Source organism: Lampetra fluviatilis, chromosome 51 (genome assembly GCF_964198595.1).
Source record: "Lampetra fluviatilis chromosome 51, kcLamFluv1.1, whole genome shotgun sequence".
Classification (NCBI taxonomy): Eukaryota; Metazoa; Chordata; class Hyperoartia; order Petromyzontiformes; family Petromyzontidae; genus Lampetra; species Lampetra fluviatilis.
The window spans coordinates 10,138,111-10,153,062 of record NC_136325.1 but is presented as its reverse complement, the minus strand read 5'-3'; the positions used below and the strand labels follow the sequence as shown (position 1 = coordinate 10,153,062).

At 53.1% G+C, this 14,952-nt stretch overlaps 1 protein-coding gene across 1 annotated transcript in view; it reads left to right on the top strand.

Moving 5' to 3' along the window:
- The window catches only part of LOC144948846 (uncharacterized), a 39,188-nt gene extending 27,753 nt beyond the window's left edge, over positions 1 to 11,435 (top strand). Inside the window, exons 17-23 of the mRNA XM_078878498.1 lie at positions 404 to 517; positions 800 to 916; positions 1,470 to 1,616; positions 7,684 to 7,887; positions 8,071 to 8,242; positions 9,346 to 9,460; positions 11,178 to 11,435. Of these exons, the coding sequence (XP_078734624.1) occupies positions 404 to 517; positions 800 to 916; positions 1,470 to 1,616; positions 7,684 to 7,887; positions 8,071 to 8,242; positions 9,346 to 9,460; positions 11,178 to 11,435 (1,127 nt within the window). The remainder of the gene's footprint in view (positions 1 to 403; positions 518 to 799; positions 917 to 1,469; positions 1,617 to 7,683; positions 7,888 to 8,070; positions 8,243 to 9,345; positions 9,461 to 11,177) is intronic.
- Positions 11,436 to 14,952: the final 3,517 nt, after the last annotated feature.

Here is a 14,952-nt window from a genome sequence, read left to right as displayed (position 1 = left end):
TGAGGGAGTGAGTGTGAGAGTGAGCGTGAGTGTGTGAGAGAGAGTGTGAGACTATACATGTGTGTGTTCATGTGTGTGAGCGGTGACACAGTGATTAGTGCACTACGCTACGAATGTGGCGACCCGAGTTAGGAGGATTATCTGAACTAATTCTGGGCATCTCCGAGGTAGACTCAGCCTTAAATGAGTAGCTGGTGAAGCATTAGTACTGTTGAGAAAAGGCAGCTAACCACCACTTCGTGTGCCATGCCAGCCTTCATAGGTGCTCGCTAACAGCCCTTGCCCCATCATTCTGTTCAAGGCTATAGGGGAGATCTTTTTCTTTGTGTGTACGCCATGCTGCTGCTGCACTCAGGGTGAATCACGTGTTGTCCTCCGTGCCATGTGTGGGGTGTGAACTCAGGTTTCCCTGGGTTTCCTGGAGTGCCGGGACCCCCTGGGGAGAGGGGCCCTGTGGTGGGACCCCTTCCCGGGGAGCGCGGGACCCCGGGATTCCCGGGGAGGGACGGGGAGCCAGGTAAGCAGAGACATGTGGGACCCGTGAGAGAGAGTGATGTCACCACGTCGTCGTCGTCATCATCTTGTCATCTTGTCATCGTCATCAGAGCCACCACCATCATCAACATCATCATCACCTGCTTCGTCATTATGCTTATCATCATCATCACTGCCATCATGTTCATCAACACCGTCATCAATGCAACTACCCGTATCATCACCACTTCTCCTCCGCCCCCCCTCTCTGTTCCTGCAGGGCGGCCTGGGTCCCCTGGCCGCCCGGGTGCTTTGGGACCCTCAGGGCCCAGGGGGAAGCCCGGCTTCTCTGGGGGCCCCGGAGGAAGCGGGGGCCCGGGGCTTGATGGAGATGCCGGAGCTCCTGGGACACCCGGCAGCCCTGGCTCCTCCGGATACAAAGGTCGGGTAGTGGTGGTGATGGCGGTGATGGTGATTACGATGGCAGTGATTTCAGTGATGATGCTGCCGTAGCTGATGATGGTACTTGTGATTATTACGATGATGGCGCTCATAATGATTATGATACTGATGGTTACAATGATGCTATTGCTGACGATGATGATGCAGCCACTGCTGACGATGCTGATGATGAAAGTTCTGATGATGCTGCTGCTATTGCTGATGATGGTGATAATGATGATTACGATGCTGCTGATGACTGATGATGACCAGGCGGCCGTGGAGATCCTGGCGGACTGGGATTCCCCGGGCAGGAAGGCTTCCCTGGCGACCCTGGGTATCCTGGAGAGCAGGGAGACTCGGGACGCCCAGGTGCTGACCTCCCCACCTCCACACTCTCCGCACCCCCCCCCTTCCCCCGCTCCCGCTTCTCCCCCCCCGAGTGATGGAAAGAGACTCGTGGTCGACTACCATTTCTGCGACTGACTTCATCCACGTATCGAACCCCCTTGGGCCCCCGCTAACGACCCCGCTCCCCTGGGTGTGGCGCGCAGGCTCACAGGGCCCACCCGGGGCCCCTGGCCTGCCGGGCCCACAGGTGGACTTCACCGGCCTGAGGGGAGCGCCGGGGCCCATCGGCCCACCTGGGGAGCTGGGACTGGCCGGGCCACCCGGTCCCCCGGGCCCCCAGGGATTCCCAGGTACACGTGCGGGGGGGGGGGGCAGGAAGGGAATGAATAGGAGGGGGTGGGGGGTAGCCCCCCCGGTTCACGTTTAAATGAAACTTTAGAAAAGTACTAAACTAGAATAGTTTTTATTTTACTGAGCTATGTAGCCCGTTTACATAAGCGACCTCGTTTAGCACAAATGATAGCTCACCAAAGTGGCTTATCACGTGAACATGTATAGGAGTCAAATACTCCAAACGCGTGATGTTGATTCTAAGGGAAAAACCAGAGGACCCGGAGAAAAATCCATGCGACCACGGGGAGAGAGAGAGACGCAGACTCCAAATATACAGGTCTCGGGGTCGGGATCGAACCCACGACCTCCTGTCTACCCGGTGAGGTAGTTAACATCTCCTCGCCACCACGGTGCTCCGTAGTCAGCAGCGTCGTCTCCACCGTCACCGGTGCCCAGCGCCCGCCTGCTCCGACGAGCATCGAGGCAGCGGCACTCGCCTCCTGTTCACAGCCCAGCTGAGCAGCAGCGGAGGAAATTCCAAGTTCTTATGATGGGGAGCAAGTTTATCTGTAGGGGAAGAGCTTTTGACTCTCTCACTAAGTAGTACGAATTTTCATGGCCCTGGATGGTTGATGGGCTGAGTCCGTGAGCACCACTTTGTGTGGCGGTCAACAGATGTTGTCCTATAGATAGACTCGACCCTGCCATAGGAATGTGGAATTGACACCACTGGCTCAGTAGGGCTGTTAACAAGAGATGAGCAACAATTTCTCACTGCTCATTTGAGCACAGGCGGACAACACACGTGGACGATACACGTGGACAACGCACATGGATGATGCACATGGACGATACACTGAGACGATACACATGGACGATACACTGAGACAATACACTGAGATGATACACTGAGATGATACACTCGGACGATACTCACAGACGATACACTCGAATGATACACGTGGACAATACACGGGGACGATACACTCAAACGATACACTCGGACGATACCCACAGACGATACACTCGAATGATACACCCGGACGATACACGAGGACTATACTCAGGGACTATATACGCGGATGATAGACGTGGACAATACACGGGGACGATACACGCGGACGTTACTGACAACCAGCATATGCAGACAAACAAGAACACACAACAGACATGTGTTTGATACTCCTCTTTTGTCAACTTAATTTGATGACAAGGACCACGAAGATGATGATAATGTTGATGATGATGATGAGTATGATGATGATGATGATGTTGACGAGTATGAGGATGATGACAACTACAATGATGGTGATGTTCCTAGGAGGCAGTGGGTCTCCGGGGCGTCCAGGGAAACATGGAACCGACGGATTCCCTGGCAGGAAGGGGGCAGCAGGGGAGCCGGGTCCAGCAGGGCCCCTGGGGCCCTCAGGACTCCCAGGTGGGTGCACGCCTGCACCATGCACACACGCATCATCGCGTACGCACGTCATCACCTACGTTACCGTGTACGCGCGTCATCGTGTATATCATCACGTACACGCATCATCGCGTATGTTGTCGTGTACGTGCGTCATCGTGTATATCATCACATACGCCATCACGTACGTGCGTCATCACGTACGTTACCGCGTACGCGCGTCATCACGTACGTTACCGCGTACGCGCGTCATCACGTACGTTAACGTGTACGAGCGTCATCATGTATATCATCACGTACGCGCGTCATCGCGTATGTTGTCGTGTACGTGCGTCATCGTGTATATCATCATGTACGCCATCACGTACGTGCGTCATCACGTACGTTACCGCGTACGCGCGTCATTACGTACGTTAACGTGTACGAGCGTCATCATGTATATCATCACGTACGCGCGTCATCGCGTATGTCGCGTTGTTGTATATGTGCCTTTTTCCAAAAAAATATATTAAGAAGTATTGTATAATCTTGGTTCTTTCGTTAAAGTCACGTAGATAGAATTTTTTTTATAAAAAAATATATTTTACATTTAAATAATAAATATAAAATCTTAAGATTGAACCACTTCTACGGGGAAGTTTTTTAAGTTTATCTTTTTCTCTCTCTCTGGGTTTTTTGTTTTCTCTCTCTGCTTGTGTATTTAGTGTACTTTTTCTGTCTCTACTCGTTTTTTGTCATTCTTATGCTCTGCTCTGTCTGTGTGTCTCCGTTCCTTGTGTTTTATGTGTTGTCTCTCTTTGGAAATTTCACACTTATATTCTAACTTAGCAATCTTTGAAATACGTAATCGACCAGGCTATGCGTTAATTGTGTTTTGACGGACTCTCTGTGTTGCATTACATAACATTTCGATATTTTGCTAGGTTATTTAATTTAGTGTATCTTTCTCCCGTTCTCCTAATTTTCAAGCTTGCGTACTTTACCACGCGTCATTCTTACTCATTGACATGCTAATTTTTTCTCTAACCCCTCCCTCTCTCCACTCCCGCACCCCTCTCTCTATTTAAGGCCTCGTCACAGAGACGATCTCTCTCTGTGTGCCTATGTGTTGCTCTCTCTCTATGTATCTTGGTGATATCTGTCTGCTTATATGTCTGTCTATAGTTTTCTGGTTAGATTTTTGTTGCTATTTCATTTATACCTGATGATGATTGCTTGTGTTTCAATCGAAACGTCGTATGCTATTATTTATTATTTTATCTTTATACGTGACTTTACCGAAAGAACCAAAGAGTAATTCCTGCAGTCACGAAAGCTCCTAATTAAGATTGATTTAGCTTCATTAATTGAACAGACAAACGGTTTTTCTTAAAACCTTCTGCTGCTAGACCACCCAGACTATATGGCTTACCAAAAATCCATAAAGAAGGGGACACTCTTCGTCCCATCGTCTCCACCATTGGCTCACCCACTTACAAGCTGCCCGATATCTGTCACAGAACTTGCAGCCATTCACTGGTAAGACCACCTCTTCTGTACTTAGCTCAGCTCACCCGGTTTCGTCATTTAAAGACATCTCACTGTCCCCAGGTGATTTGCTCGTTAGTTTCGATGTAGTTTCTTTGTTCACCAAAATTCCTGTGCCTGATGCCATTGCAAGAATTGAAGATTTGGTCCAACAAGGACTGAATGCTGATGTACCGGCCCTGGTGAGACACTGCCTCACCAATACATACTTCACTTGGAATGGAACATTCTACAAACAAACTGAAGGCACCCCAAGGGGTTCTCCGTTATCTCCGGTTGTGGCTAACATTTTCATGGAAAAATTTTAGACGGACGCCATCCAGACATCCACTCTATGCCTGTCCTTGTGGAAGAGGCACGTGGATGACACGTTTGTCATCGGGCCACATGGCCGACCGGCTCTGAAACAATTCCTCAACCACATCAATTCCATACACCCAGCAATCAAATCCACCATGGAGGTATAAAAGGATGGCATGCTACCCTTCTTGGATGTCTTAATCAAAAAGAGAACAGGATGGCTCAATGAGCCACTCTGTCTACAGGAAAGTAGCCCATACTGACGCCTATCTAAAACCTGACTCCCACCACCATCCATCCCAGAAGAATTCCCTCATCAAAACTCGACACCATAGAGCTCGATGTACTTCCGACTGTCATCACCTCGCCAGTGAACTGGAACACGTACACCAGGCTCTCAAGATGAATGGATATTCAGACTACACAATCCGTGAATCTATCACCCCAACCATTGGGAAAGAACCATCTGAGGACCCAATCAAAACCATCACCTTGCCATACATAGCAGGGGTCACTAAAAAGATTTTCAAAATTTTGAACAAACACAAGATCCAGGTCCGATCTAACACAGTGCATAAAATTTGTGACCTGATCCCATCTGTGGAGGACAAGATTCCTGACATGCAATATCCTGGCGTCTACAAACTAAGCTGTATCTGCGGCAGCAGTTACATTGGGGAAACTAAACGACATGTCACGGACCGTATTCCTGAACATAAGGCAGATCTGAAACACGGCAGGACCAATACTTCTGCCGTGGCTGATCATTACTTTAATGCGGCTGGCTCACATGAAGTTGATTTCTCTAAGATGATGGTACTTTGCAAGCCGACTGGCTTTCAACAAAGATTCAATGTCATCAACCACTTTGGGTCATGACTTGATTTGTGTTTTCTTGTCAACCTCCACCATCAGCAGTATGGATGTGTGTAGCGAGGTGCAATGCCCCCCCCCCATCTCTAACCCCCCCTCTCCCCCCCCTATCTCTGCCCCCCCTCTCTCTCCCCCCTGTCTCTGCCCCCCCTCTCTCTCTCCCCCCCTGTCTCCCCCCCATTGTCTGCTCCTGCATTAGCGCTGGCTGACTGGCTGCCCCGCCCATGCTGTTTGCGCTGCACAAGCTCACCATCTCCTCCTCCCAACTCCCCCGTTGTGCTGCTTCTGCATTCGCGTGTTGCTTGCGCAGCTCTCGTCCCCCGCCCACTCACACTGGAGGAGCCCTCATAGCGCCTCATAAGCAGCGACATTTGGAGGCTTGATGCCTCTTCTCTGTGCACCTGATGAAGATCGCTTGTGTTGCGATCGAAATGTCGTGGTTTTTTTCTTTTATTATTTTCAATTTATTATTATTATTTAGCTTTTTTGTTTTTCTATCTACGTGACTTTACCGAAAGAACCAAGAATATGAGTTCCTGCAGTCACGAACGTTTTAAGTCACAAGAATGATTCTGCCCAATTTTTTTTAGTTTAATCTGTATGTAGCGCGGGGGCGTAGAGGGGTGGGGGGGGTCATCCCTCACCCCACTGACTCTAACCTCTCGTCGCCACACGAGAATAATATAATAGAACCCCGGTGCAAAGGGAGGTTAATGAGTCTCTAGGAAATCTCCACGGAGCAAAGGCCATAGGACACGGACCTCCACGGACGTTTTGGACACTGAGGAATTTCCCATCGAAATCCCCCAGACTTATTGGCACTTGAAAAATCAGCCTTGTCGTCACATCGAAACTTGCTGACACAGTCTTTACATCACCCCCATTCGGATCTCCACGGGTGGCGAGAGCAATAGGAACGGGGAACATTGCCACTGGTGATATATATATTTCTAACAGTAATAAGTCGAAGGTTAGCTATATCTTCAAACTCAGGATATCACAATATAACTTGAATAAGAAGCACGGATCCCTGGTTAAAACAGACGCGGAACAAAGTTTAATAAAACCCTCGGAATACCTGTGGTAACAACTATGGTATATCTAAACATAAACCAAATAATAATTATGAAGTATTAGACCATAGGGTCATTCAGAAGATATACAAGGCGAAATAGGTCAATCACACACCACCAAGATAATATGGATTCCATAGGATCAGAGCCTCCAAACCGCCTTTATCTTCCAGCAATCTGACACAACACATAATAGCAATACATTACGTATGAAGGGAGTGCGCCTCCACTCGAGATAGCAAACACCAGAAAGGAATTCCAACCACGAGGGAAGAGGGCAGGGCAACGCAAACCAAAACATAAACATGGTGATGGAAAAGCAGCTGGACAAAGGTCAAAAGGAATACCCCCCCCCGATTCTAGATTGATTATGGCAGGAAATTGGAAAACCAGTCGCTCTACTCGGGAGGTGGGGGGCAACCAAACGGCTGCCCCTTTGTGAGAAGGCGAGCCGAGGTGGAAGATTTTCAAATATAACGACGAGCAGAAACCACGCACAGTAGTACATGAACCGCACGGTCACCTTTTCTGCTACGCTTTATCACTTCCATTTGAACATCAAGCCTAATATCACTGCGCTTTTTATTACGCTCACCACCTGCACTGTCACTACGCCTGCTACTCATTGTTGAAGGTTTGAAACGATATTTTGCAATTAAAAATTCCACGCCGATCTACAACGAGCACTCGTAGCTACGCACACGAGAGAACACGATGGGTCTGAGAAAATGGCGGCGCATGTGCGAGTTGTACAGTACCTCTACACCCCCCCCCCCCCCCCGAGAGCCGAGTGTAAAACAACGTATATCGATACGACGTATTGTATCGGGGACCCCCTGCACATAGACGAGTCCCTTCACGTGTCACCATTGTGCCGTCGTTGTTGCACCGCAGGCGAGCGAGGCTCCCCAGGGGCGGCGGGCGCGCCGGGCCTGGTGAGCGATGCCGAGCTGGTGCGCGAGGACGGGGGATTCCTGCTCGTCAAGCACAGCCAATCGGTCGAGGTGCCTGCATGCCCCCAGGGCATGGCGCGCCTGTGGGATGGCTTCAGCCTCCTCTACATCGAGGGCAATGAGAAGGCCGCCTCGCAGGACCTGGGTGAGGGCGGCGCCCCGTCGCTAAGATCATCGCCATCTTTACCGCCATCGTCGCCGCGATCGTCGTCATCGTCATCGGCCCCGACACATCATCGCCGTCGCGAACACCATCACCCCCCCTGCCTGCCTATTCCCACTCTGCCACTGCCCCCCCCCACCACCGTATCTGCCCCCCCCCCCCCAGGCCTGGCGGGATCGTGCCTGCCGCGCTTCAGCACGATGCCCTTCGTCTACTGCGGCGTAGACGCCGTGTGCAGCTACGCGTCGCGCAACGACAAGTCCTTCTGGCTCTCCAGCACCGCCGCCATCCCCATGATGCCCGTGTCCGGAGACGACATCCGCCCCTACATTAGTCGGTACGCGCGCGGACCACAGCTTGAGGAACCCGAGGTTCAAGTTCCAACTCGAGCGACTTGGCTGCGCTACAAACCCGGCAACTCGAGTTTGATTCCCGCTCCCAGCCAACACCGGTGACGATTATCTGAACCGATCTTGGGCCTCCCGTAGGTCGACTCTGCCTAAAATTAGTACCTGGTGCGATGTGTAAACATCGCCACTGTGGAGACAAAGGCGGTACTCACAAACAGCACTTGCCCCAACAGTCTGTTAGAGGCTACCTGGGGGACCTTTGTCTTGTGTAACTGACAACCAGGTTCGTGAAAGACGCTGCTCTATGTATGTGTGTTGGAGTCTGACACCGCATGTAGCCAACCGAGCTAAACCGGCGGTGCGGAGAAAGGACAAAAAGCAGCTCTGGGAAGTTGGAGGCAACAACGGAGGGCAGAGGAGCGACGCTTACAACATCGAGCGGAGCGCTGGGCGGCTAAAGCGCAAACAGTTGGCACAGTGGGGAACAGAGTTGGTGCATCTACCAGTCAACTCAGTCCATCCCATGGCACCTGGGTCTGTTCACGTGGCTTCAAAGTGCACCTGGCCTGGCACAAGCGCTATGGTGACGTTACCAACGCTTAGTGGTTGTTGTGTTACGTGTGTGTGACGAGTTCACGTTAAGCAGAGAAGGCACCTGAGGAGTTGCCGCACCTGGGCCGTGAGCTCATGGCCGGCTCCGGTTCGGCAGAGGTGGTGTCTCAATATTTCGGGCGGCATTATCTTTTCACCGCAAAAAAAACTCCAGGTCTTCTCTCCCACAGTTTTAAACATTCAGGTTGGCCTGCCTACGATCCATCCAGGTTTAACGAGCCTGGATTGCGTGCGGAGCTCACAGATCCTTGAAAGATCTGGACACATTCCCATCAGTGAGCTCCTCCGGCAAGCGAGGCCGCGTTGTCTGGGTCACGTAGCCCGCATGCCCAGACACCGCGTGCCCAAGCGGCTTCTGTTTGGCCGGAGAAGAGGGGGCTAAACGGGCACGGCACAGGCAGGAGAAGAGATGTAGCTGATGCAGTGCGAGGGTTAGAGATGGAGTCGGGGGTCACCACGGGTCGCGCTGTGCCCCCAGGTGCTCGGTGTGTGAGGCGCCGACACAAGCGATCGCTGTGCACAGCCAGGACAGCGAAATTCCACGGTGCCCGCCAGGGTGGCGAAGCCTCTGGATCGGCTACTCCTTTCTCATGGTATGGCTCCCCACCGCCTCTCCCACGCTGCGCCCCCCCCCCCAAAATACCCCAAACACGCGCATGTCTAACGATTCTGCAACGCTCGCCCACCCGCGCCCGCATTCCTCCTCCGCTGCGTCAATCGGCGACACTGCTCTCCTTTTAGTGGCGGTTTTTCTCAGCTAGGTTTCGGGCGAGAACACTTTGATCGACGCGTCCGGTTTTTTCCTCTAAGCGAGCCCCTCTTGGCTACGTGGAATTTGTTGTGCGCACGAAGTCGCCATAACGAGGGTGAGAGTATATCACCCCCACCCCCACTTCGTTAAGGACGGAGCGACGCGCCGTTGTAAACAAAACGGTGGTGCAGCCGCCGCCCCGTCTTGACACGGGGAGGAGAAGATCGTCGCTGCACGCCCCTCACGATGCGCCTCGTTTAATTTACATTACGATGAAAAACTATGAACTATTTTTATTTTACCAGGTGAGGCCCACTGAGCTGTATAGCTCTTTTTCAGAAGTGGCCTGGCCACAAATAATTGATCAATGAAATGGCTTATCACGTGGAAATGTATAGCAGCCAAATATTAAAAACGCACGTTGATTTTAAATGTGGAGGGAAAAACCGGAGGACCTGGAGAAAAAGCCATGCGACCACGTGGACAACATGCAACGTCCGTCCATATATATTCAAACAACGACCTCCTGTATTCCGGGCGAGGTAGTGAACATGTCGCCACCACTGCTCCCCAATTAGAAAGGGCACCCCCAGTGGCAGCTGTCCATGTGCAGCACGAGGTGACTCGGCGCCTGTCCCGCAGTGAACGAGCATAAATCCTGTAGTAGGGGGCGATGATCACTGCTGTGTGTGCGTGTGAACCAACTTGAGGAGCGGTGGCGTAGTGGTGAGCGCGCTGTGCTACGAATCCGAGTTCGATTCCCTCTCACGGCCATAACCAGTGACGATTATCTGAACTGGTCCTGGGCCTCCCCTAGGTCGACTCAGCGTAACATGAGTACCTGGTGCATTCTGTAAATATTGCTATTAGGGAGACCGAGGCTGTCCACTCACCAGCACTTGCCCTTGCCCTAACAGTCGGCTATACTGGGGATCTTTGCCTTGTCTTTTATCACAATTGAGTCATTTGCGGTGTGATTCTCGAATTTGGCAAATTTGGAGCCCGTGACTCCGGCACAGGCTGGCCGGCTCCTGCGAATGACGTCGCGGATCTTTAACGTCCACAGCGAGTGGAGGACGAGACACCGCGTGCTGCTCTTTTGTGGTTCGTGCAATCGACTGGGGACGGTCCGGCGGCAGGGGCCGGCGCAGCAGTCACATTCGAACCCAGACGCCTCCCAGCAGCAAGCATTTGAGGTCCCGTTCCTGACACGGGCGCCTTTCTGTGTAGATCATGTGCTTTGAAGAAGGGCCATAGCCCAAAACGTCAGTTATTACTTTTAGGACCTCAGTTTTATTGATGAATGCATTGAGTTTCTGTGTGGAGTTTGTATTCTCTCCCCCTGTTCTGCATGGGTTTCCTCCCTTAGCTAAACCTACACACAGAGTGGAACTGGTATTTGGACTTCGAGACTGTCCTGGGTGAACAAGTGAAATCATCATCATAATAGTCAGAGCTGGAAAGCAATAAAAAGAGCACGTCGGGCTGATTGAGAAAGTGGTTCCCTCTCCACCTCTCCCCGTCTCCTCATCTCCCCTCGCTCCCCGTGATCCCCCCAGCACATGGCGTCGGCGGAAGGTGGCGGGCAGCCGCTGGAGTCTCCAGGCTCGTGCCTTGAGGACTTCCGCACGTCGGCCTTCCTCGAGTGCCAGGGCCCGCGGGGCACCTGCCACTACTTTGCGGACGAGCAAAGCTTCTGGCTGACGCGCGTAGCGGCCGCCTCCCAGTTCGCGCCGCCGCGGCCCGGCACCATCAAGGACGCGTTCGGGCAGCGGTCACGCATCAGCCGCTGCCAGGTCTGCTTGAAGAACGTGTGAGCGGCGGCGGCGAGGCGGCCGTCCGGTGGGAGGAAGGGGGGGCGCCACCACGATGGGCCCCGCCGGTCCAGCCGGGGCCTTTGGGGGGGGTGCAGGGGGGGGGGGGCATCTCACGTCCGTGCTCGTCCATTACTTATCAAGCCGACGGAGGCGTGCTTTCAGAAAGCCTGGCTCGGTGCCGCCCACCCCACCCTGGTCAGGATTGTGTCGGCGGGCAGTGTTATGACGGAATGGTGTTAGCGGTGACGTCTAATTTGCGTTCGTGACTCCGGCGCGCGGGTCTCAGACTCCGGCGCGGGGGGGGGCACCATGGAGATGCAGGAAGGAGCGCGGCACCGGCGCCGCCTACGTGCGCCCGACCTCTGTGGTCCCGTATTGGGAATTTGTTGGCGACTCGAATGGCGGGCGTCGTCTCGTGCTGGGAGAGGCTCCCAGCTCACCGCGGTACCCCGATGGAGTCTCCTGGAAATTCGGTCACCTCGGCGGAATCCCGCTCGGTGCTGCGGCTGCGATTGTGGCAGGGAATCGACTCGAAGTTCGGCGTTCCCTCAGGTGGCCAATCGGCGAGCGCCATTTGCCTGCTGCTGTTGGCTGCTGTATGTACTTCGGTGCTGTAGATTAAATGGGAATTGCTACGACTGGTGCTATTTTATATTCTCCCCTCACCACGCCCCGTCTGCTCTGAGTGGAACGCTCCATCACACACGGGTGGAGGAGCATTACATTGCTGGCAGGGGGTGAGTGGGACACAGCTACATAGGGACGTGAAGCTAACTCGGCGGCAATGGACCCCAGCGTCTCCCTGTAGTGCATGTCCTTCACGACGTAGTTATACGCAATGCCTTCATTTACTCATCATCATCATCAACCATGACCAATCCACTGCGAGATGAAGACCTCTCCAAGCCACCACCACCTCTCATGATCCGGCCATCGAGTAATCCACCTGGCAGATCTCCCCCCCTTGGTGGATGTTCTCGGATTGCTCTTGCCGCTGGACGACTATCGTCACGCCGTGCTCTCGGTGCAGCTAAAACAGATTCTGAAACCATTGGTGCTTGCAGGTGTGAGCTAGGAGCACCAAGTCTCAAGATCGAATGTAAAAGGAAGGCATGTTCAGGGTTATGTGCGTGTTGAGTAGCGCGTGTGTCTCTGTTTTTGTGTCTGTTTATTGTGGGGAGCGGTGGCACAGTGGTTAGCATGCTGAGTTACAAACCCGGCGACCAGCGTTTGATTCCTGCTCACGGTCAACACCAGCGACGATTTTCTGAACCAGTCCCGGGCCTCTCCTGGGTCTACTCAGCCTTAAATGAGTACCCGGTGTGATGTGTCATCATCACTAGGGCGACAAAGGCGGCCGGGCGTGGTTCTAGCCACCCACCCCCTCGTGTACTGTGCTGACCTTCTTAGGTGCTACTCGCTAACAGCACTTGCCCCAACAGTCTGTTAATGAAATACGGGGGATCTTTGTCTTTGTTTGATTAAAGGTAACCCTACACCTGCCCTGCTCGCCCTTGAGTTTCTTGAGCGCTTGAGCCTTGGTGTAGACGAGAGGCAGCAGCAGGCAAGCAGGTTATTGTGACACACAGGCGGAGAGAAACACACAGGCGGAGAGAAACACACCGACGGAGAGAAACACAGGCGGAGAGAAACACACAGGCGGAGAGAAACACACAGGCGGAGAGAAACACACAGGCGGAGAGAAACACACAGGCGGAGAGAAACACACAGGCGGAGAGAAACACACAGGCGGAGAGAAACACACAGGCGATCCCGAACGAGGAGTGACGTGGAACGCAAAGCCTTTCCAAGTCGCGAGCCTTTCCCATGCGAGGGTGCTGCCAATCGGGCGCTTTCTTCTTCCGTACGGCTGATGCAGATGCAGAGCAACAGCTACAGATGGTCAAGCCAGATAACCGCCGAAGGAGCAAGCGGAGTTGTGTATCATCGCTGTGATGTCTCCTTTGTATTTGTGGATCGGGCATTGGGTCGTTATGAGTTGTATGGACTGTTCTGGATGACCACAGTCGCCCAATACTCGAGAGTTTTTAATTTTCCATTCGTGCATCAGGTTTTCGCATCTGCAGCCATGGTTTGTGCGGATGCGATTTAGGGTAAACCATGAGCTTCGTGGAAGATTAAATCCAGGGATCTTCTGCGTTGGGACTTTCACAACGAGGAGTTATTTTGAACTCCACTCAACTCCTCCAGCTTCATGGGGGTTGAATTCGCATTCAGGTGAAGTGAAAGGTCTTTGCGTGACTTCAAGCGATGACGAGGGACGTTGTTGAGGTCCCAGTGAATGAAAAGGCGACTGATTTCCTCGACTCGCAGGACTTCCTGGAGGGTTGCAGCGTTGGCGGCGGATGGGTGGAGGGCGAGCAGCCTGTTGGAGTCGACTTGAGGGTTCCGCTGATGCACCGCGTCGTGTGTGTGATCCCGTTTCAGTCGTTTGCGGGTAATTTATCAGCAGTGTGATGCCTTGACCAATACCAGTTCCACTGTGTGTGTGGGGTTAGCTCTGGAAGAAAGCCGGAGAACGCAGAGAAAGCTCACGCAGAATGGGGGGAGAGAAGACAAACTCCACACTGACACTCCCACACACTCCTCACTGACACTCACGCACACTCCCACACACACACACACTCCTCACTGACACTCACGCACACTCCCACACAACAAAGACAAAGATCCCCATATAGCCTAGAACAGACTGTTGGGGCAAGTGCTGTTAGCGAGCACCTATGAAGGCCGGAATGGTACACGAACGAGGGGGTGGGTGGCCAGCACCACGCCCGACCGCCTTTGTCTCCCCAGTGGCGATGTTTACACACCGCACCAGGTACTCATTTAAGGCTGAGTCGACCTAGGGGAGGCCCAGGACCGGTTCAGATAATCGTCACTGGTGTTAGCGGTGAGCGGGAATCGAACCCGGGTCGCCAGGTTCATAGTGCAGCGCGCTAACCGCTACACTACCGCTTCCCACACACACACACTCAGACACTCCACACTGACACTCCCACACACTTCACACTCCCACACACACACTCCTCACTGACACTCACGCACACTCCCACACACTCACACACTCACACACACTCACACACTCCACACTGACACTCCCACACACTTCACACTCCCACACACACACTCCTCACTGACACTCACGCACACTCCCACACACTCACACACTCACACACACTCACACACTCCACACTGACACTCCCACACACTCCACACACTCCCCACTGACACTCCCCACACACTCCCACACACTCCACACACTCCTCACTGACACTCCCACACACTCCACACTCCCACACACTCCCACACACTCACACACACTCCGCACTGACACTCCGCACTGACACTCCCCACTGACACTCCCCACACCCTCCCACACACTCACACACACCCCACTAACACTCCCACACACTCCACACTCCCACACACTCACACACACTCCGCACTGACACTCCGCACTGACACTCCCCACACACTCCCACACACTCCCCAC